Here is a 22,321-nt window from a genome sequence, read left to right as displayed (position 1 = left end):
ACTGTACTTTAATATAAACATTAACAAAAAAAAAATAATTCTGGAAGTCTGTTTATCCTCCTTGTTGGTGGTAATACATCAAAAGTGTGATGAGCATCAATATCATCTAAAGAGCATACCCGTCAGAGCATAAACACACTCTGAAGCGCAGCCACTTCTGTGAAATCATGCCATTAAGTAACTCGATTAATATGAAGTATTCCCTACATCCCAACAGCTAAGGGAAGGCATCCAGATGTAACAGATCTATCCTTCCAAATCGCTTAAGATTTTTCTTTGTTTGTTTTTAATAGATGTCCTGGATACTTGAATTAGTGCTCCTTCACTAGCTACCTACTGAACACTAGAAAAAAAAAAAATCAGCATATACAGATCTAAGCTCCTCTTCTCAGCTCAATGCAGTCTCTAATTTATACAAGCAAAAAACCACTCAAATGCAAAGATTTTGATGTTACAGTTGGTATTTTCAAAAAACGCCTCAAGCAGGTGCACAAATTCTGCATTTCACAGAGATTTAGAAGGCGTAATTCCCTTAGGCTGCTCTGAAAATTGCAGCCTATTATTAGTTACTGCCAGTCCATGTCAGCAGAATGGTTGCTCTTCATTATAATATTTTAATACTTGGAAGTGTTAATTGAGGTTAAGCTCAGGTTGTGCCAAGAATGCTAAAAGAAATGCAATAAAATGAAAGCCTCATGAAAGTGATATGAAATGTGGGTAGCAGGCACGTGTAAAAAACCTGAGTGTGGAGATGAGATATCCCTCCCAAGGTGAGAGCCCATTAGACACAGCCACGGCAACACAACTAACCCAGGTCCATCTCTTCTCCAGAAGCTGACCATACAAAACCAAAAAATACAAGATTTAAGGTAGCAAAGACTGAAACTATCAGAGTAACGACTTCTTGTTAGAGTACCTCAAAACACGTGTTCGATGGTAGAGGAGCACAAAGCACAGTAATAGTACCAGTAGAACCAGGGAAGCTGGTTAAACATTCCAGTACAAGGATTCAATTCCCTTCTTGCAAATCAGCCTGCATCCCATCAAACCATGAGTAGTGCCATGGTTACTTTGCTGTTTTTATAGGATTAAAAAAAATAATTTAAAAAATCACCACACTCAAGTCTTGTTTTTGAAGAAATATCACAAAGTAGTACAAGTTCTAACCAATTACCCAGAAAGCCACCTAATTAAACCAAAAGACTTCCTCCAGCATCCACAAGATCAATATTTTTCCAAATATAAACCAGATGATCTTTCTTCCTGTGAGCACTGAGGAAGAAATGGTGAAGTGCTGACTGGCAGAGGAAGGGCTGGGGTCTTGTTTATGGAAGTCACAAGTAGACGTAGAGGAAGGAATTGTGCTAAAGGCAAAGATGCCAAGTGCTGCTCTCTGACTGCCCCTCACATCTTAATACCAGCAGATTCCAAATGCTGCATGTTTTAGGAGATCTGAAGGGAGCGGTTCACACTGCGGCAAACACACCAAACTCGGCCTGGAAGAGCCCACAGGAGCACCCAAGGGACCACACCAGGCGAGGAGAGCCAGAGATGACCACCAGAAGGGCAAAATCAACTACCTCTTGTTCAACATGCCCAAGTTACGCTCACACCTCAGTGCCAAAAATGGAACTAGGTCTCCATTTTACTTTAAGGCTGATGGATTTTCTTCTTCCCGAGAGCGATTAGGTGTGACGGGCACATCCACGCGCCGAGGCAGCAGCACAGCAGAGCACCAGACGGGTCAGCACCACCTCAGGGTGATCGAGTTTAATCTTTGTGAAGAACGGATAAAACAAGGGACAGACTGAAGCAAGTTATAAAATGTAATACTACTTAAACTGATGAGGCATTCCCAAAAATCAGAATGTTAAAATTGGTAAAATGAGCTGCAAGGCTTAACGCTGAGATGATCTGTAGGTGAAGTACAGTGCCCACAGAAGTCGTAGCCTGGGGGGAACTCCTGGCTCCCAGGCATCTCACTCAATGCAAAGTGAAATACTCCACTTTGGATCTAAACCAGACCAAAGCCAACTTGTTTTCTCTAAAACAAATTTTCTGTAGGAATCTTTTGTGAAAAAAAAAAAATCACATTTTACAGAATTTATTTTTAAAGAAAACACTAGTTTACCAATGAGGAAAAAAGTTACTGGTCTCTAGCCTGAGCTCTTCTACACTGGAATACCCTTAAAATTATTTTTAAGGGGAGAGAACAAAAGTAGCTCATCCAACATACTCCCATCTCACAAGGAAAGCCCCATCACCTGGAACTCCGCTCTCCTGAACTCAGTATCCAGACTGTGTTCGTAAACTGTTTCTAGCAGCTCATATGGATAGGAAGCTCAATTTTTCAGTAAGTCTGCGCTGCAAACCAACCTCGCTGCCTCAGAGACCCATGGAAATGCTATGCCAATAGTAGAACCCTTGCCGGCATGAAGTAGATGAATTCCATGCATGTGTTTATGTAGATAATTATGTCGAAACAAGAAAGTAAAAGTCCAAAGCCCTGGGGTATCAACAACAAAGTTCCTTCATGAAGAGTTTGATTTATATAGAAATAATTTATACTGTACTAACCCTCACAGGACACAGTCCTGGCTAAAGAGCTATCAAACTGCCCTATGGAAACCCATCACTGGGGCACCAGGTAGTGTTCTTAGGACTTACAAAGCAATCTGACAGGATGGTTCAGAGAAGGCAATGTTACTAAATCTGTAGTTTGAAAGGAAAATCATCTCTGAAAAGCTGAACATACTCAATACATAATCAATGGTGATTTAAGAAAAGTTCATCACAAATTATATCCGACTAGAGAAAGCATGGATCAGTGTAAACAGTGCAGTTGGTGAATGACAATGATGCTAAAGCCAATCTGTGCTGAGCCTGTAAGCTGAGAAATCAGTATTTAGGATTGATCATCCAAATATCATAACATTTTTAATCATCAACGGACCATTTTCATCAACTTAATGAGGCTGCCTTACACCATCAACCAGGAAATATGTTTTTTAAGTATTTGGAAGTCTGAAATTACTGGGAATTTAAAGATCATTGTGTGCTTTAGAAACTAATTTAAATAAAATACCGAAGATTCAATTCTGAGAAAAAGAGTTTATTAACCTAAAGTGTATACGATACCTTATTTTTAGTAAGATCTCAAAACCTGCCAGTTACAGAAGCAGGACTGTAGTTCATGACTGAACTGACACATCCACATTCAGACTAAATATAGTATGGCTTTTGCTAAATAAGTAACCAGCCTACCAGCACTCGGTGAGTTTATCACAACTAAAATATTACTGGTTTATTAAGATGGGCCGGGGGAAACCTGCTGGTAAACCACCATAGTGAGAGGATAACTAAGAGAGTGACCATACACATACTTCTGTTTCCCAGGTGTGAGCATACAGGGAAGGATCCAGGACAGAGCTGTATGGTTTTTAACACTGTGATATGTTTATTTGGGTGGTTAATCCCGTATGACTGCTCACTAAAGTGTTTCAAAGTTCTGTGCCAGACTGAGTGGGATTTGTCACTGCTGCAGATTTGTCCTGGGGGCTCTGATTTATCCCTCCCCTTCTCCACTCATGGGTTTCAGCACACACGGGAATACTCATCTTCCCTTCTCTTTCAGACAAAAAATTCCCCCCTTGTCCCACAGTGAAAGCCGTGGTTCTCAAACAACCAAGTTAGGGGGAAAAATAAAAATAAAGACTTCAAGATTCACTGTAAACAGACGACCTGGGCACCTTTATTTCACAACTTTTGCTCTTTCAGAGCAAATCCCTCAAAGCACCAGGCGTGTCCCTAAAATACAACCAACCATTTTCCTAAGGAACTCTAAAAATAAGATGTCACTGTCACTTTTTGTCACAAGGCTCATCTCACAGCAATCCAGGATAACAGGGACAGGTATAAGCAGGCTAAATAACTTGGATAATACAGTTTGCTTTCATAAACACTAGACTTTCAAAATCTTATTAAAAACCCCTTATTACTATTTCTTAAGCAGCAGAGTGGAGAGGCGGGTCAAACACGAGCAGCATAAACCCTGCAGCCCTGTGCAGAAACTGGAGAGACTGGCAGAGAGGAGGAGATTGTTAGTCTACGAGCCAGATAATTAACTGTGTATTTGAATGGTGGTTTGCAGGTGTAAAAAAGATGAATGAAAATGTCCCAACTGGAAACTAACAAAAAAACCACCACAACAAAAAAACACCACAAGAAAAACCCACCCAACCCGGCACCCAGCACCTATAAAGAGGCACTCGGACACCTCAGCTGTATTCCTCCGAAGGCAATTACGAACTGCTCTTTATGTCCTCAGTAAATAAAGCCTTTCACCTACTGATCTGTAAACCTGAAAAGTTGTTTTTTAGTACTTGGATCAATAGCTTGGAAAAAAACATTTTACAAGTCCAAGTTTAATAGCATGGTGTGACAATTTGAATGTCAACTTGCGAGAGATTTTAAAAGCAGAATTGAAAAACAGATACTTCACCCCTCTTGAAGTATAAAAACTAAAAATAATCAAATATAAACCAGTGTTGTTGTTTGTTTGTTTGTTTCCCATAAGGAATAGTACATAACATGGCAATTCTACTCTGTAACGTTCTTTAGCACATCTGGCTTTGTTTTGTGTTAAAATTGTAGCAATCTACTTAATTTGACTATGTTCCTCTGAATAAAAAGCTTTTCTGAGGCCACTGAATTATTACTTGATATCAAATTGTAAACCCAGAGTGTTGCAGCCCTCTTCAAATAACGAAAACCAACTAGATCAGCAAGAGCTCTACCTGGCCTTTTGCTTTAGGAGGGAAAAACAGTCTTTATTCTAGAAGCAGATTCACCCTATCATGAACTGCTCTCTGTGCTGCCACTGTGCCAGGGAGCTGCAGTCAGAGGGCGAGAGCACTTTGCCATGACACACCCGAACAATCGACAGTCAGAGTCATCAAAGAGGATGCAGAAGTGTCACCTGTGAAGACAAGGTTGGTCTAATAAACCTCAGGTTCACTCTCTGCCTTCCAGTTCAGACTGATAAATTTCTTAAAAAAAAAAAAAAAATTATAAATACGTGTTTGATATAAACCTGTAAGTGATGTAATAAACTTTTAAACCAATATTCAAACCTTTAAAAGAGTAAGGAAAAGTGACACAGAGCAAGATGGTCATTTTTAAAGAAAACAGTATGTTCACCAAGAAAAATAACTGCTGCAGGCTATTTAGAAAATGCTGATTATCCATCTTAGACAGGCACATTAAACAGTTTGTGTATCATTTCCCATTACTACTGTGTATTGTATAGATCTGATATTCTGTCACTTAAAAACGAAGTCAACTTTTCTGCAAATGTTGTCTTTTTCACTATTGTTACTTTGGCAGTGAAGCGGAGGAAAAGGGGCCTGTCCCCACGGCGAGGCAGCGAAGGGCAGGGAAGGTGCAGAGATGCTCTGTTAAGCAAAGCCAACGCTGAATTCTTTGAGGTCAATTAGTTGAACTGCTTGGGTAAGGAAGGTCCCAGGCTCCAGGGCAGCCCTGGCTTCAGAAGCATTTTCTTAAGTAATCCTGACCTGATCTATTCTCCACACTTCCAAATTTCACAGTTGAGCTATTTCCCCACTTCTTTTTAAAACAACTATGAAGAAACTTTGCAGATACTATGTATTTTACACAAATTGAAAATAACTTTAAAAGATTCTAAGTTTGTGATTTTAGAAATAAAGGAAGTATAACTAGATAAATACCGACATAGGAATTTTAAACTTATTTTCATTCAAGAACATTTGTGTTGATAGGTGGGCAATTGTGTTCTTTTTAATTTAATAAAATTATGTTCACAAAAGTACTTGCATGCCTTCAAAAAACCCCCTTTTCAATTCAAATTGACCAAATCAGCAACAAAAAAAAGTAAATTAAGAGACACTGCTGCAACAGACTTGAAACCAAGTGTGACAAGGGACAGCTGTAGGCTAGGTGAGCACAGGAAGTTATTTAAATTTTCTTCCTTTTAAGACATAAACATCTGTACTACAGATCTTCAGATCTCACTGCTGAAGGACAAAATTTCTAAAGAGATATTGCCATTTTCCAGTATTGCTTCGATACATCCAGCAATAACTAGAAAAAGCCTCATGTATTTCAGAAAGCAGGAGAAGAAAAAAAAAAAAGTAAACCAGCCCTGTCATGTCTGTGTGTCCATTTACAGTTCATCACTTTGGTACACAGCAGCTTTATGTAGAAAAAGGGTCATGTAACTTGGTTTCCCTGTTGTTTTCCCTTTTAATTTACAGAAGTATAATGGAAAGAAATCTTTTTTTTTTCTCCTTGCAGTCATTAAAAGACTCATTTTTCAAAATAACTTCATGTTCCCATGGTTCAGTGAAGCTGAATATGCTATTTTTGATCCTGTTTTCCTAATGGCTAGATTTTTGTATTTGATATTAAAGTTTAAAAAAAAATAATTCCTGAAGTTCTGATTTCTATCAAAAGCATCGTAGAAGGCAAAACCATGTTAAAACAAATTACTTTTTAATGACCTCATGTTCTTGTCTTTGTAGGCTTTCATATCGGACTGGTCAAGACACGGCTAATTGCGACACATGCAGGAACAGTGCATGTATTATCTATAGGTAGGTTAAAAATACTAATATTCCCACTTTTTCCTGAGCTAAAGTAATGATTCATTCACTAATGCAAGATCAACTGATTTTTCAATAACACAAAACCAGTTTAAAAACAGAAAACAAATTTAACTTCACTAAACTAGTAAAATTCAACAGACACCTGTTTCGACACGAGTCTAAACTTTTCAGATCAAGGTTACGGTCTCTACTACTGCTGTAGCTCGTGGATGTGAAGTGAAGGCAGGAGCTTCATTTTCACATTGCTAGAGAACCTGAGAACTTTCTGTCCAACAAGTTAACATCATTCAGATTTATTTTTACAGTGTTAACACCTGGATTTGGGAAGCAATTTTGAGTGACTGTATAGCAAAGACAACCAGATACAGACTCAATCTAGACAGCTTTATCAGTAGAACAACATGGCTGCCCAGGCTTTTAAGTACTTTTACACTGTTTTAAAACATGCCCGGCAAAAACATCCTGCCCAACACAAACAGCACCACTAACCGATTTAAATTGGACATTTACAGTCTTCATGCAACCCAGGAGTGAAGGCTTTGCTGTGTGCAAAGATCTCCTCTGGCAGCCCCGCTGCGCTCTACGGTTCTGTCAGGGGAATACAGGTTTGCTCACTACTGTCAAACAGATAAAAAAGTTACAGACTGCTTAAAGGTTTTCTTAAAGATTGCTTGTACCTGCCGTAATCTCCTACATAAGGAAACACTTGGGGGGGTTACTCACTAGAAAAGGTAAAAGGATAACGCTTCTTATTTCTCCAAAGCAGAGGTTCCCCTCCTAAAGTTTATCAGGCACAAGACCCATTTTGGCATGTACAGTATTTAAGTGAAGGAGTAAGACAGGCAGTGGGTATGACGTGAAGCCGTCAGGACTCTGATGTCTTTCACGCTGACAACTTCATTCTCCTCCTCCATTAGAGTCTGAAAAAAAAGCCCCAACTATTTTCATGCGTCGCAGGTAAGATGAAAACAAACGCATCGCGGGGTTAGAGTATTTCAGAAACTGGGGCAGTATATTACAGATGAAAACGTAAAAAGATGACAATTAATTACAGTGAAGATACAAACTAAACTGAAGGTACAAATCTATGCTCTTTAGACCTAGCCGACATTTGTACCTTCACCCCTTAATTCTCTGCTCGGTCTCAGATTTAGGCAGAAGACCCAGAGGCATTTATACGTTATTGCCTAGCTGCCTAGAAGTGAAGGGAAAAAGGATGGAAAACTTCAACTCCATCTTTTCTACTTAACAGCTAAGCAGAAAAGGGAATGATGCTGTTCTGTGCAGGGGAAAGAACCAATTAATTTATTTTTTCATCCATTAGAGCACCGTATAGAAGCATATAAATAGCCAAAGCCTACTGTGCCTCCCTTTTTCTGAGCCCACCTCTCTGGAATTTCTTGCTCAGGGCAGCCTGGGAAGGTACAACATAGCACATTTCTATCAGGGAAACTATTTTGGTTTCATTAGCTAAGAAAAATCCAATTGGAAATTTTTGAAAATCTTGATGTCTAAGTCAGCAGATTGGAAGTTAAGGAACCTTCCAGCTTCTCCCACTTACACTGCAAATGAAGTGACTCCAGAAATGCAGATTGCAGGAGTTTCCCTACTGACAGACAAAGAGCGTAGCAGGCAGGTCTCCAGTATTCCCCCCAGAATAGCCATTTGGACTGAGGCTATCAATGCTGGGCATTCGCCTAGAGCAACGTTTCCAGGGGAAGTTTCAGCAAAAATCAGCTCATCTCTTTGACAATTAGGAGACTATATGCTGCAGGCAAGAACTCTAAAACCAGAAGACAGTGAAGAACAGAGGAACTACGAGAAGATTGAATTACTAAGACAAGTAGCCAGAAGGGATAAAAGAGAAATTCACTGATAAAACCACCACTAAGACAGGCTGCCTTGGAGCTTCTGCTCCTCCACAAGTCAAATACTACAGTTGGGAAACCAAGAGCAGCAGCATTTCATTAGTACAGATGCTCGAGCTACTCTTAAATCTAGAGGCAATGATACACGCCGCACCTTTGCAAAGGGTTTGCGTGACAACCGCTGCAGTTATGTGATTGATCTTGATGGCAAAACACCTTTTTGGAACAGAAAAGTCAGATTAAAGTGTTCCAAGATGCAGAGAAAACCTGAGTTATCCCTGAGGGCACCGAACCCTCCAAGCTGTCAGTGATCAGGTGTCAGAGCGGGAGGATCATCCTGTCTGACCTACTGCACCGTCCGCTAACGGCTTTTACAACTAGTTCAGACCCTCCTCAGTCCTGACCTCTTTCACCCAAGTAGATGGGGGAGACTTCAGAAAAAATATAACCAATACCCTTATGGGACAAACCAATAATTTCAAGAGAAAACCCTAACTTTTCCATAATTGATTTTTATTAAAAAAAAAAAAAAAAGATTCAACTTTGAACACAGTAACATTAAAAATATTCGGAGCTCTCTCAAACCTTTATTTTTAAACTGCAGTCAAACAGCATTTTAGAAGGACTAAGTTACCCTACTGACTACCCAGCTGCATCCTGTAATGTCAAGTCTTCCTCCTCAAGATTACTTTTTTGAGTATTAATACAACGTGGCACAAAAGCTAGAGACAGTGTAGAAGGTAAAAAAACACTGCTGTACTTTAAGGGGTTTTTAGTTGCTTTTCAGTATCAAAAATGCTGATACTGTTAGTAAATATTCCAAGATAAGTTTTTTCGAGAATACAATTAATTTGCATATGAAATTTACATTTTTCTGCTAAGATTCCAAATCTATTTTTATATTATTTTGTCTTTATATTGAAACAAATGCATACTACTTAGTATTAAAGAAAACAGGAAAACCAGGTTACTGCCTCTTTTTTTTTAATAAATAGGAAAATGCTCAGACATCACACACTATTAAAAAGACAACATACAAAAAAACTTCTAACTGCTTTAGAAATCAATAGGAAAATAAACACATCTAAATTTGATTCCCCATTTCCCTCAAAAATTCTACTTATTTCTGCAATGAAAAATACATTCAGGAACTTCTCAGGAACTCTAGACACAATTTCAGAGGGGAAAAGGCTTGAGTCAGCACCCTGAAGGCTTCCCCAGCCTATGGTCACTGGGATTTGGGTAAGGACAGGATTAGTTGTGCTGCTTACAGATCTTGAGGCTCAAACACAGCAGAAAAAATTTTCTTGGGCAACACCATCACTACAGGGTTTTAAAAGCCTGAGTATACAGTCCCAACTACATAGCAACAGTCAGTAAAAAGTATTCAGCATCGTGTCTGCACAGTAATTTCCAGACAGTATTTAAAATAGTAGTTCAAAATGTGATTTGTGATGGAGTAAAAATAAGCAACCATTTTATCAATTGTTAATCTGTGTCAAATGTTAATCTATTCCATTAGCATCCGAATCTCATAAACAGTTTCAAAAGCATCTTCTACAAATGAAGAGACAAATCTACAAACAAAAGACAAACAAACTTCTACATCTGTCTTTTAAAAACTAATGTAGACTCATCATTGAAAATTTGAAGGATACAAAAATAGTTTTATTAGGGTATATTATCTGGACAAAGTCAACTTAAATACTGAAGTCTAGAAAATTTCTTATTAAAAAGAAATTGCATTGATATGCAGAAACTGTACCAATTCTGTAACACCCAAAACCCACGTGGACTAAATCTTATCAGCCTGTTTTATTCCGTTATTTTTTAGTGAAACTGCCCTTTCCACTCCTGTTTAAAATTCACATGGGATGGTCATTTAATCCTTGAACAGAAATCTGTAGGAGAAAATGAGTTTTCTGTTTAATATTTTGTGCATTATTCTAAGGCTTTTGGGGTGAATTTTTTTCATGAAGGAGCATCCTGAGGAATTCATGCCAGACTTCCCTTAGTCACGAGGTCAGAAGCACTCAGCTTTTACAAGGCTTCTTTAGCTTCTGGAAGCAAACTTTTTACTAGATCAAATCACTAGCCAATTTCTGCAGAGAGGGAACAAACAAACTTAAATCAATACTATTCTATTGCAGCTGTTGGAGGGAAAAATTATTCAAAGCTGTGTCGACTATTAATTTGGCTACTTTTCACTCCCTTGAAACTTTGAATAAATATATGCTGGGTTTCAGTATTTCATTTTGTCTTTGATATTGGAGTTCTTCTAAGGTGCACTCCAGCTGTTCAGCAGAAACTATATTAACAGAATGTATGAAATTTAACTCTCAGTACAACAGGGGCAAATAAACCAGGTCAAAATCATGGTGATGGCAAGTTAACTAGGTAGTATGGGAGCCCACGTGGAAGTACTTCATTTGTAAAGATCAGATATAGTGGTAATTATTAAAATTAATAAATATGGCAATATAAAGTGAAAGTAAGACATGTAGACATAAATTCCCAAGATGTCGTTAGTGTAGCAAAATCAGGTAGCTAATGATGAGAATAGCGATTTTTCATCCTCTTTTTATTTCCTACCCACACTAATTAATTTACATTTTTCTCCTTGGATCTCTAGACTGTAAGATGCTTAGTAGTAAAAAACGGATCTTAATAGCTTGCTAACACTGACAGTGCTTTGGATCCTGGGCATTTGTGATTTTCATGTTGAAAGAGGAAATTTAACAGAGATTGCTTAAAAGTATATTAAACTAATTTTCGAGTGATTAGCGCTTATCTGGACCCCATTCTTCCAGGCTGTAGCATGGACTAATGCCATGTCATACAATTAACGTGACCCAGAAGGAGACATGATATTCTTTAATTCCTGCTTCACCTAGGCTACTTAAATGCAAAGAGTTAAGCCGCTCTACAAATGCTTGCAGGATTTGGTCCTTAACATTACAAACTAGGTAATAAAAAGGTAAACAGAAAGGCTGTAGAAGAAATGAGAAATGAGTAGAAGGGGGAAAGCAGAGGGACAGGCTGCCCAGAGCCTGTGCAGGCTCCATCCTTGAAAGTTTCAAGAGACAAGTAGATAAAGCCCTCAGCAACCCCGTCCTGAACCTGAATTATTCTGATATGGTGATCTGACAAGTAACCAACATACCCAATCATTAGCATCTAATAGCCTAAAAATGATTCATGTTACGAACGTGTGACTGTGTTAGAAAAGAAGAAAACCCATCCACATTTCTAAGCTTGTTGCTAGATACCCTCCCACAGTCCATATGCTTCAAACCAAATGGTTATGACTCCTCAAACTCTGTTTTCAATCCCTTATACAGCAACAGAATTAGAAAAAGTTCACTCTGCTGCCAGAGTGCAAAAATAAACTCATTAACATATATTCTCAAAATCATTAAAAAAAAAAAAACACCCCACGAAGCCAAAACCAGAAAATCCACCGCACCAACCCCTAACCCTCAGCGCGAGGGTTTAGACGACGGGCCGAGCCACAGCCTGAGCACGTCGGCCATCTTGAGCGAGGGGTCATGACTGTCCCCCTCGGCTCTGAGCCCCTTTATCACACAGCGAGCCCCACGGACAGGTCACAACACCTCTGGTAAGCCCTGGATCTCACCCCTGGGCGTTACGTGGCCTGTCCTGCCACACAAACCCCACGGACACTTCGGGGTGGCCTCGGGGCATGGCTGCAGGCCCAAGGCCCCCTGAGCCCAGCACCGCTGCTGTGGGTCAGGGCTTCACTGCCCGCCCTCAGGCGTCACGCACGGAGCGGGCAGTCCTCCACTGATGAGGTACTCAGTACTTTTTGTTTCCCGAATACGATTCAAATTCTGCATAGAAAATAGTTTTGTTCCAAGTTTGTCCTGGGTTACTCGTTATTACATGTGAGCCTTCGTTGTTTTCCACAGTAACGCCATTTCACAAATACAAAAAAGCAAGAGGTGGGGGACACAAAGCCCAAAGCAAAAAACCCAGACAAACCCCACAGAAGTTCCCACTGACTTCAGTTCAATTTGTATCAGGCTGCCCCTCGATTCCTGGGTTCAGTTTTGGGCCCCTCACCCCAAAAAGGCCATTGAATGACTCGAGCGGGGCCAGAGAAGGGCAACGGAGCTGGGGCAGGGTCTGGAGCACAGGTCTGCTGGGGAGCGGCTGAGGGAACTGGGGGGTTCAGTCTGGAGAAGAGGAGGCTGAGGGGAGACCTCCTGGCCCTCTGCAACTCCCTGCCAGGAGGGGGCAGAGAGGGGGGATGAGTCTCTGGAGCCAAGGCCCCAGCGCCAGGCCCCGAGGGAATGGCCTCAAGCTGCCCAGGGCAGGGTCAGGCTGGCTCTGAGGAAGGATTTCTGTGCAGAAGGGGCTGTTGGGCGTTGGAATGGGCTGCCCAGGGCAGGGGGGAGTCCCCGGGATCCCTGGAGGGGTTGAAGAGTCGGGCTGAGCCAGCGCTGAGGGATCTGGGGGAGCTGGGAACGGTCAGGGGGAGGGTCATGGTTAGACTGGAGGAGCTTCAAGGGCTTTTCCAACTGAGATCATTCTGTGATTTTGTAATTCCAAATTTAAGCTGTGTATAAAAAGAGTTTTCAAGGCACCATTCAACTGCCCTACTGTTACCCTCTACCTTTTTTGCCACACCGCCTCATTCACTAGGAACCCAACTTCCAATAGCACATCAGCGGCTCCTCTTAGGAACAAAATTAGGTCATGATTCACGTTTCAGCAAGGCTCCTCAGTCAGTTTAGCGCACATCCATGCTGTGCAATAAATATCACCAGGATGTGGGAAATGGGAAGTGAAGGAAGAAAAAAAAAAAACCCAAATTTTTTAAAAAAAATCACATTTGAGGTTCCCTTTACACTGGTATCACTCCCTAGCAGAAAACAAGATGACAGAAAAAAGCAGGCTCAGGGTTTGCCACTCCGGGGCTCAGTCAAGCACAGACTAATGTAACTTAGAGCTGCAATTGCAAAGAGATTTTATATCAGACCTGTCTCACTGTGAAGGAATTTCAGAGATCTTAATTACAAAGTTCTCGCCTGCTTTTAATGAGCACATCAAAATAAAATTCTCAGAGGTCTGTTACTTGATTCTATTTCGCCAAATTTTCACGGGAATTACATCTGTGCAAACACTGATACACAGGGAACTGCCTTAAAACAAAGTTTCTGTTGTAAACCTTGTAAATATGCAGTTGCTTTGGGGAGAAAACCAGAATATTTATCACAGACAACATTTTAGTGCTTATACATGTTCACAAAACCAGCTTATTTGCACTGGAGTTTCATGCACAGGAAAACAATTTGAGATAGACGTTGAACATGGAGAAACTCCAACCCAGTGTTCCAAATCTGGCAGTACTGTAGCTAAGGGAAGCCTCAGTATGTCCTAATCCGATGCATCAGTCAAATCTTTGTGATATTAGCATTATATATAATAATTAGATTGTTCTCTTAATTTTGGAAGACTTATTCACAATTGCAGTGTCTTGAAAAAATATTATTTCATCTAAGAAAAAAACCACCTTTGAAGCAAATAATTATCATCTCCATCGTGCATAATGCTAGAGAACATACAGTCCTCACTAATTAACTTTATGGAGTTATCATGGGGAGGCTTAATGAAGAGACAGAAACAGACGGAGTTTAAAAGTGAAGAGAGCCACATGGCATGGGGAATATTTCAAGAAAAGGTCATTTTGAAAGGAAACCTATAGAAACTTCAGAGACAAAAATAGCACCAAGCAAAACAAACTTGTCAGAGCTGTGACAGTTGACAAAATCAAGTTCATGAATGCAGGAATCGGAAAGATCTGCAGCTCTAACAAAGATATAAAGACGACACACAAATATGTAACACTTGCTGAATTTAATAGAATTTCCTATGTTCAAAATAACGTTCAAGACCAAAAAAAAAAAAAAATAGTCACCTATAGCTAATTTAGAAAGATGAGGAAAATTACAAAATAAGGAGGTTTTTGTCTTATTACTGCAGCACAAACAAGTATACACTAAAACCTAAGTTTGCAAGCAAACAAATCATGTACCTGAAAGCAGCACTTCCATTAAAGAACCCTACAAAGCTAGATAAACTGATCTTGATAGACAACAATTATTCTGCAAAATTTACAGTTATAAATGCTGAAATAATACAAATGTTTTCATTCATCCTCTTTATACTCTTCAGAAGGAAAATATTTCATTTTGATGTAAATAGCTGAAAGACAGCCTGAACTGTGCTGCAAATGGTTTTATGCAGTAGAAAATGATAATAACATGGTTTTTGTCATACAGACTAGAACTAAGATGGTTTTTCTCAAGGTTTAGCTTTAATAGAAATTGATTATGAAAAAAGTTATTCTGTTCAGCAAGTTGTTTGGGGTTTTAAAGCAATTTATCTTTTACATCAATTTCAAGTAGCTCTTAAGAGGGCTCCCCCCTGCAAGAATAGCATTTTGAAAGAAATAAAAATGAACTCTGCCAGTGACAGAGCTGAAAGACCTTTTTCTTTCCCCAAAATTTATACTGAGGAACAAACTATAATATATACCAAATTCAGCACAGATTTGCATGCCACTTGAAATGAGATTTAGAGAGCTCTTAGAGAAGAATCTATTTCACACCAAGATTCTCTCCCTGTGTTACTGAAATCATTAATGTGGTGGGGCATTCACAATCAACCGATAAGCCAGTCTTACCACAAAATTAATGCCACAGTTATCTAACCAGTTGCTTTTTTGCTAAACTGCAAAGAAGAGCATGTTACCAAGTGGAAGACAACCCTGTTTATTCATTAAGAAGGACAGATATTAATCAGTAGGCTTGTAGTGTGCTTCTGCAGTAACAGGATAGCCAGCACAGCTGCCTCTGCAAATTCAGTATTCACAGGTATAGTCCTAGCACGTAGCTAAAATCTTAAAAATTATCATCTTTGATTCAGAATATCTTTTTACTGCTTCTCAGCATAAAGGTGGGGAAAATAATTTGAATACTTGAACTCTTACCTAGCATATTTCTTTCCTCCAATATTAGGAAGTTTATAATCACTGAAACACTGACACTTTTCCTCAGAATGTGTTTAACAGGTATATTAAGCACCAGAGTAGGCACAGCCAGATGCAAAGCCAAGCAAACACCAAACTAAGCACAGCCAGATGACAAGAAAATAACACCTTACACCTTCCCAGGGCTTCACTAGAAGTCGTTACAGACTCCTCAGCTCTTTGAAACACCGAAGCACAAAAATACCCCAAACTTCTCCCAGCATCTTTGCTTCCCTCTCCTCCACCCTAAGAGGAAAATAAAATCCACCTCAATCAGCAGATGGGATTACGTGCTCAGATTGCAACAACTGTGGCACTGAAGTCCACGAAAATCTCTATGACTTCTGTTATTTCAGCTGATTTGGAGAATTTCCTCTGAAATTATTTCAGAGGTGGCTTGTACTGTGTGCCTGCACGGTCAGGGTGATGTGCCACCCTCCTTGAGCTACACAGGGGTAGTAGTAACAAGAGTTTAAAAAAAAAAATCTTTTTTTAGATGAGCTACACTGGGTGCATGAGGCCTGCAAAAGGAAGCCTCACTTCTCTAGTGGTTTACACCAAACAGACAATAGCAGAAATAACTCAGAAAACATATTTAATAGTTATTCAATGTGAACTGACACGCAGGAACAATAACCTTGTATTTGTGCAACGCTGAGGTAGCAAAGGGAGGTGGTGCAAAGCCCCAGAAACCTCAGCAGCAGAGGCGGAAGGGAAGGGCAACCTCTCGAGTGTCCCCACAGCTGCATTCACACCCAGTCTTCAGTCACCAACTGCTCCGGTTAAAACATCAAGCAAAAAGGTAGGGAAGGAAAGTAATTAACCCCGGTGATTAAATTTTCCCTTCATTTCACCCCTTCTTCTAAATTCATCCTCTGATAGCCAGGTGCCACACTGCAACGTAAAGCCCAGGATGGGATGGAAGGACTCGGCACAGAACTTGGCCCCAAGCTGCTGGACAAAGTTTCAGGGTATTTGTTCAGTTCAAGTATCAGACAGAATTAACCTTTTCCTGAAGTTTATCATGTTGTTCCTCTGCTTTACAAGGTAAACTTGAAACAATCTCTAGCACGCACCATTAAAATAAGGGTCGTAATTTCATCTTTCTTGTATTTCTTAATTGCTGGCAGGATTGTTCAGCTGACACAATGTTTAGAATCCAGGAGGTGTATTATAGAGCTTCAGTATGTTTTTTGAATGCAAGCTTATGTTTAAATGAGTATTTCACTTTTTCCTATTAAATTTTAGTCGCAGTGGAACAAACACACAGATACTAGTTACTGCTGAAACAGGGTCTTTCCATCTCACCTACAGATCTGGCCAGTAAAATAAACAGATCTACATCATTAGATGGTTTGGTCTCAACTGTCATTTACAGCAGGGGGCCAAGTAGATTTTATCTTGTTATCCTCATTAAAGGGCAAGTTTAGATGCTGTCAGCATATGCTAAAGGGTTCTGTTGGGAAACAGTTGGGTTTTTTTCACATACATATATGAATATACACATATGACAGTACTTTGGTGAGATTAATCTGCTGATAAAACTTGCAACAACCAGCAAAGGTAAAGAAATTACCGTGACAACCTTGTTGCTTAGGGCCAACTCATCAGCTTTTCTCAAAAGCATAAGGATGCCGATGCCCCAGCCCCTGCACCGAGCCCGGGAGCTCTCTGACGGAGCAATTTCTCCAGAGAGCCGAGAGAAAAAGTAGCATTTCTAGTTTTCCAGCACTTGACAGCATTTCTACCATCATCCTCAAGGCCCCCCGACACAGGAGAGAGAAGTCCGCACAGTCCATTTCTACTTCTCTTTGGATTACGTCCTTTTTTTGACCTTCCTTTCCACCCCCTCCCCTTCACTTGTGCTGCAAGAAATGTGGAGATCTGATTTAAACGTTTGTCTTTGACTTTGATAAATTAAGCACTTTTATATTGGTGTCAGATGTTGGCTTAATTGAAATCTTTCTATCAGCGTAATTAGTAACCAATTGCTTTTTCCTTCCAATTTCTAGCGTGGAATTGGATTTTAAACAGCAAGAAGATAAACTACAGCCAGTTTTGAGAAAACTTCATCCTATTGAGGAAACTCAGGTTGCACCTTTGCCTTATTCTCAGGAGAGCTACTCCTCCACTCCCAAGCAAAAATCCAAAACTGAATCAAAAAAGCATGGAAGATGGAAACTCTGGTTCCTTTAACCCAAGTCCTTTACATGTGGAGTTCAAGGCCTTCTTTGAAAAAAAATATTTGGAGTTCTATCAATCATCTATGATGGATTCTTGGTAGACTGATCAGTGTTACTGGCCAACGTAGTTCTTGACCGTTCTGGCAGCATTTCAGTTCTCACCGTATGTACCAAAAAGGCCTTTGTACCTATAAACTCGTGTCCAGAAGCAAGGCGTTAGGTAATACCTTGCCAACTTCTATTTGCAGTTCACCAATGTGGGATGTAAAACCTGAATTGAAATTTGTACAAAGATGGAAAGTAAAACTATTTCCCTCCCCCCTTAGATCTGAAAGCATCACATTCTAACCTGTTAAATTGTAGGCTGTCATCCTGTACACAGCTAAATATCACTATTGTTTTAAAGCTTTTGGGGGGTTTGGTTTATTGTCTTTAAATAACAACAAGGGGGAGAAAAAAAAACAACAAAAAGCAAGCCTTACGTTTGCAATGGTCTTCAGTTTTACAAATCCATGTTGATCGGGGAGTGCAGTTTTCAGCACATCTATCCTGGACAAAGCACAATTTTTTCATGTGGTCCAAGACCATGAATAATCTCTAAGATGTGACTCTCTGTATATCTGCCTTCATGCGACGTAGACTTCAACCGAGCGACCCCATTTCGCCAACGCACCGTCACGTCTGACCCAGCCGGGTCCTCGTCACCAGACCAACAAGGCTGCTGCTCGCCCACACGGGTCCCCAAGACAGGGGAAGCCTTTCACCACAGCAAGCTGACAGGGTCAAGGCTACGGGACAATCATCTGTCCTAGATCTCACTTCTAGTCTTTTGGTACCCAAAAGGTCTAAACAACACATTCTGGCACAGAAATAAATAAATAAAAAACAACCAACAAAAAAAACCACCCCGCAAACAAAACAATCAGAAGCTCTACAGATTGTTGGCATTTGCCATGATTTAGTATCTTTTTGTAACACAGTCTTTGAAAAACCTCTACACTACTGCAGAAGACACCAGAAAATTTATAGAATGCATCAGGCTTTGAAACCTGTTTGGAAGGAGCAGTAATTTCAAATGCTGTTTATTTATTAAGCTTCTCCGATGGGTTTCCCAGCATACTATCACTTTTAACCAATTCATTGTACTTCTAACCAACTCACTTAGGGAAGAGATGCAAACCAATTCGTTCCTAGTTTTTTTGGTGTGGGCTTGGGTTTTATTTTTTTTTTTAAATGACATTTAAAATTTTTCTCTGCATTATAAACTGCAACTTTTTCCTTTAAGTATTTGCTTCTGTCATTAGACTTGCATCTAGAATGACCATCTGTGGAAAAATTTCTCACACCAGAAGTGGCCAGGGAGTGGGATTTTTTCTTTTTTTAAAAGATAATTTGAGTCATACAATGTCATATGACAAACTGGTTTTCTAAGAATTGGTTTTGAAATTGCAGACCCTGCAGCATCAGTAAGATACAAATAATTCCGTCTTTAGGTGGCAGAAGTATAATCATTGGCAGAAGTGTTTACACATACTGAAAACATTTAAGTGTTTTCATTTACACTATTTTTCCTCTTAGCTCAGCATCAAATCCATTACTACAAGAAAACTTGAGGAAAATAATTCCCCCCCCCCAAAAAAAAAAAACACATGAAAAGGAAGTTAAAATGGAAACAGAAAAGCAAAACGTCTGTGTCCAGCTCAAAATTAATTTCAGCATGCTTTAATGGAAAAAAGTCACCTTCAAGTAAACCTTCAAGAGGGCTACGAGTTCTTGTGCATCAGCAAACAATATCTTGAAATACTTTTGTGAAAGCTGAAGGATTAGAAAGGTGATCCCGGGTACCCGAAAGGAAGTGCAATTGTTCTATGTGGAAAAAGTGTGTTTCGCGTATTTTATATTGTTTTTAATTGAAAATACACAACTGTTTACAAGACAGCCCACCTGACATGGTTTAGAAACCCAAATATTTCCAAACACGGAGATTTATTTTTTTTTTCCTAAACAGAAAGAAATATCAAATACAGACATAACTAGAAAAACACAACAATATTTAGTATTCTATTTTAAAATAGTGTTAATAATTAACTCCTCCATGCTAACAGGCCTAGTGTTCGGGGTTTTTTTAAAGAAATTAAATCAAGCGTCTCTCAATGGCAATCGATTACAAATCGTTAGTGTCACCGAATCAGTAGCTTTTCCCATAAACCTGTTCTAAACGTTCTTGTGTGCAGGGACTGACCCAAACCTGAACTGTTTCTACGTGCGGTTGCCGACTCACACGGAGACCAGTATCTGTTAATCATTTCAAATGACAGAGGAAAATTCACCAGTGAAACATTTAAGAGCTAAAAGTGAAAGTTCTCACGGCGTGTTCTGTACATGTCCAGGCTATTTTCTTAAGAAGTTGCAAATTTTTAATTTTTTACATTTTTTTAAAACTGGAAAAGCTAACATACATATAGTCTTGCTTAAAATTACATATCGTGTTCTATGGTACCATACAATGTAATTTGTAATAAAATGTTTTTGCAAGTGTGTAAAATGTATCATATTGTATTACATTTAGAATCACTCAGGCTCAGGTCAGACACTGAGAGAAAAACCTAATTCTTTAGAGCTTTTTTTGTTCAATGTGACTGACAAAGCTATCTCCACCCTAACGTAGAAGACCTTATAAAATGCAGGTATGAGGTTATAACAAAGAAAATGCATCTTTAATTTCAGTGTGGCACATCACGTAGCTTTGCTGAATTCACTGACGGTACCATGCACTTTCATACACTAATTTGCTATATGCACTTCTCCCATATCATGCTTAAAATTATCTTTTTAGTCAATAAATACTGCGGTGATTTTATATTACTTGCTCTTTTCTGAGTCCGTATAATTTCCGTTAAGCAACAGTTTACATTCTTTGGTTTAGAACTATTAGGAAACACTATTCATGTGAGTATCACCTGTTTTCTTCAAAGGAAAAAGTCACTGTAAAAATAGTTTAAAAATGAGGATAAACTGAAAAAAAAAAATCATGATTAAAACTGAAAAATCCTACCATGGGTACAAAGTGTTTGCTTTTTCTTGCTTAAGATGCAAAATCACCGTCTATGCCTTTACTTTCACTCTATGTTTTAAAGGTTAAGCACTTTTTAAAAACCAAATAGTTTGATTTTTCAGGAACACTTTCAAATCAAGCACGCTGTTAGATGATACAATTTCTTTAGCATCTGTATAATGGCACGCATTATATATTACTACTGGAATTTGTTAACTGGATTGCCACTAAAAATATAACTGCTATACCGACACGATTCTGTTCTAGCGGAATGAAATGGACTGCATGGAACAATTTTCAGTATTATTTCAGCATCCATAAAATACAACTGTGGCTTATTAAAATAATTGGAGTGCTAGAAATTTGCTGTCGGTTTGTTTAGGCGGGTGCAGTTTGTGCCGATCAGCATTGGCAGGGCACCCCCCAGACCCCTCTGCCGCCCCAGTGATACCACACTCAGTACTAGTGACGGAACAAAATCCTGACCACCACGCACATATCACTTCAGGGTTTGTGAAGTTAGGTTGCAATACATCATTTCAAGAGTTTTTGTAGGATAAGAAACCATGCAATTCAATAAAAGTTTAATTTTTACATCGTAGAAACCCGGTGAAGAAAGCGAGGCTTTCCCCACAACATGTCAGAACCCGTTAACCCTAAACTTGACAGATTTTAAGGCACAGAAAGACAATTTCCATCTTACCTCAACCCCTAAATAGCTTTAGCCCCAGAACTCTCTCCCGTGAGCCTCAGTAACTCCTGTTTTGCTGCCTCCCAGAGTCACCCTGCCCAGCAGGAGAATCCACCGCAGCCTTCGGTCGGTTATTCCAGCCATCGCCTTCCCCACCGTATCCTCTGTTTTACTTCACCCTTCTCACCCTCCAGGGCTCCTCCTCCTCGGGCAGGTGCCATCTCCACCCTACAGAGACTCTCCTTCACTATCCCTGAGGGGCACCTCGAAATCTTCTGTTACCCTCAGCTGCCTTTCACATCTCGCACCACAAATCCCTTCCTCTACTCCCTGATGATTCCTGCAGCATTTCTGTTTTGGTTCACTACGTCCTTCTTTTAAGGTGTTGAGGGATTGAAAAAGCAACATGGGAAACACTCCACTCATCAGCAAAGTCATAAAGTCCTCCCCTGCCCACTGCCTCCTACTCAGGCATCCCAGGGGAACCAAAAATCACTTTTTTTTTCCCCTGTCACAGGTGTTCGCACTGACTTTGCTCACCACAGACCACTAGGAGCTCTTCAGGACAGAGTCTCTTGGGAGTAAAGCCACCTCCTATACTCTTTGCTCTTACATCTATGAGCTCAATTTTTTTTCCTGTATCAAAATGGAATTTGATTTGTTCCACCACATAAAGGAACCAAGATTGTCTGTTTCATAGACAATGATCATACAGTTGCACAAATCTGCCAACTGAAGTATCTTCCAAAAATTGCATACACATAGGGATCCAAAAACCCCATCTGGATGTCCTTTCTGAAATTAAAGAGCTCAGCAACTAGCTTGT

The 22,321-nt window shown here is 39.7% G+C and overlaps 2 protein-coding genes across 3 annotated transcripts in view; one reads left to right on the top strand and one right to left on the bottom strand.

Annotated features, from left to right (window-relative positions):
• Nucleotides 1-20,731, top strand: part of INSYN2A (inhibitory synaptic factor 2A) — a 49,473-nt gene extending 28,742 nt beyond the window's left edge. Inside the window, exons 3-4 of the mRNA XM_074908493.1 lie at nucleotides 6,561-6,632; nucleotides 17,579-20,731. Of these exons, the coding sequence (XP_074764594.1) occupies nucleotides 6,561-6,632; nucleotides 17,579-17,762 (256 nt within the window). The 3' untranslated portion in view covers nucleotides 17,763-20,731. The remainder of the gene's footprint in view (nucleotides 1-6,560; nucleotides 6,633-17,578) is intronic.
• The window catches only part of DOCK1 (dedicator of cytokinesis 1), a 314,808-nt gene that overhangs the window by 189,822 nt on the left and 102,665 nt on the right, over nucleotides 1-22,321 (bottom strand). The gene's annotated exons all lie outside the window — the stretch shown is intronic.

The sequence above is a fragment of the Athene noctua genome, chromosome 5, assembly GCF_965140245.1.
Source record: "Athene noctua chromosome 5, bAthNoc1.hap1.1, whole genome shotgun sequence".
Lineage (NCBI taxonomy): Eukaryota > Metazoa > Chordata > Aves > Strigiformes > Strigidae > Athene > Athene noctua.
The sequence above is the reverse complement of the archived record's forward strand: the minus strand, read 5'-3'. Positions and strand labels throughout refer to the sequence as shown.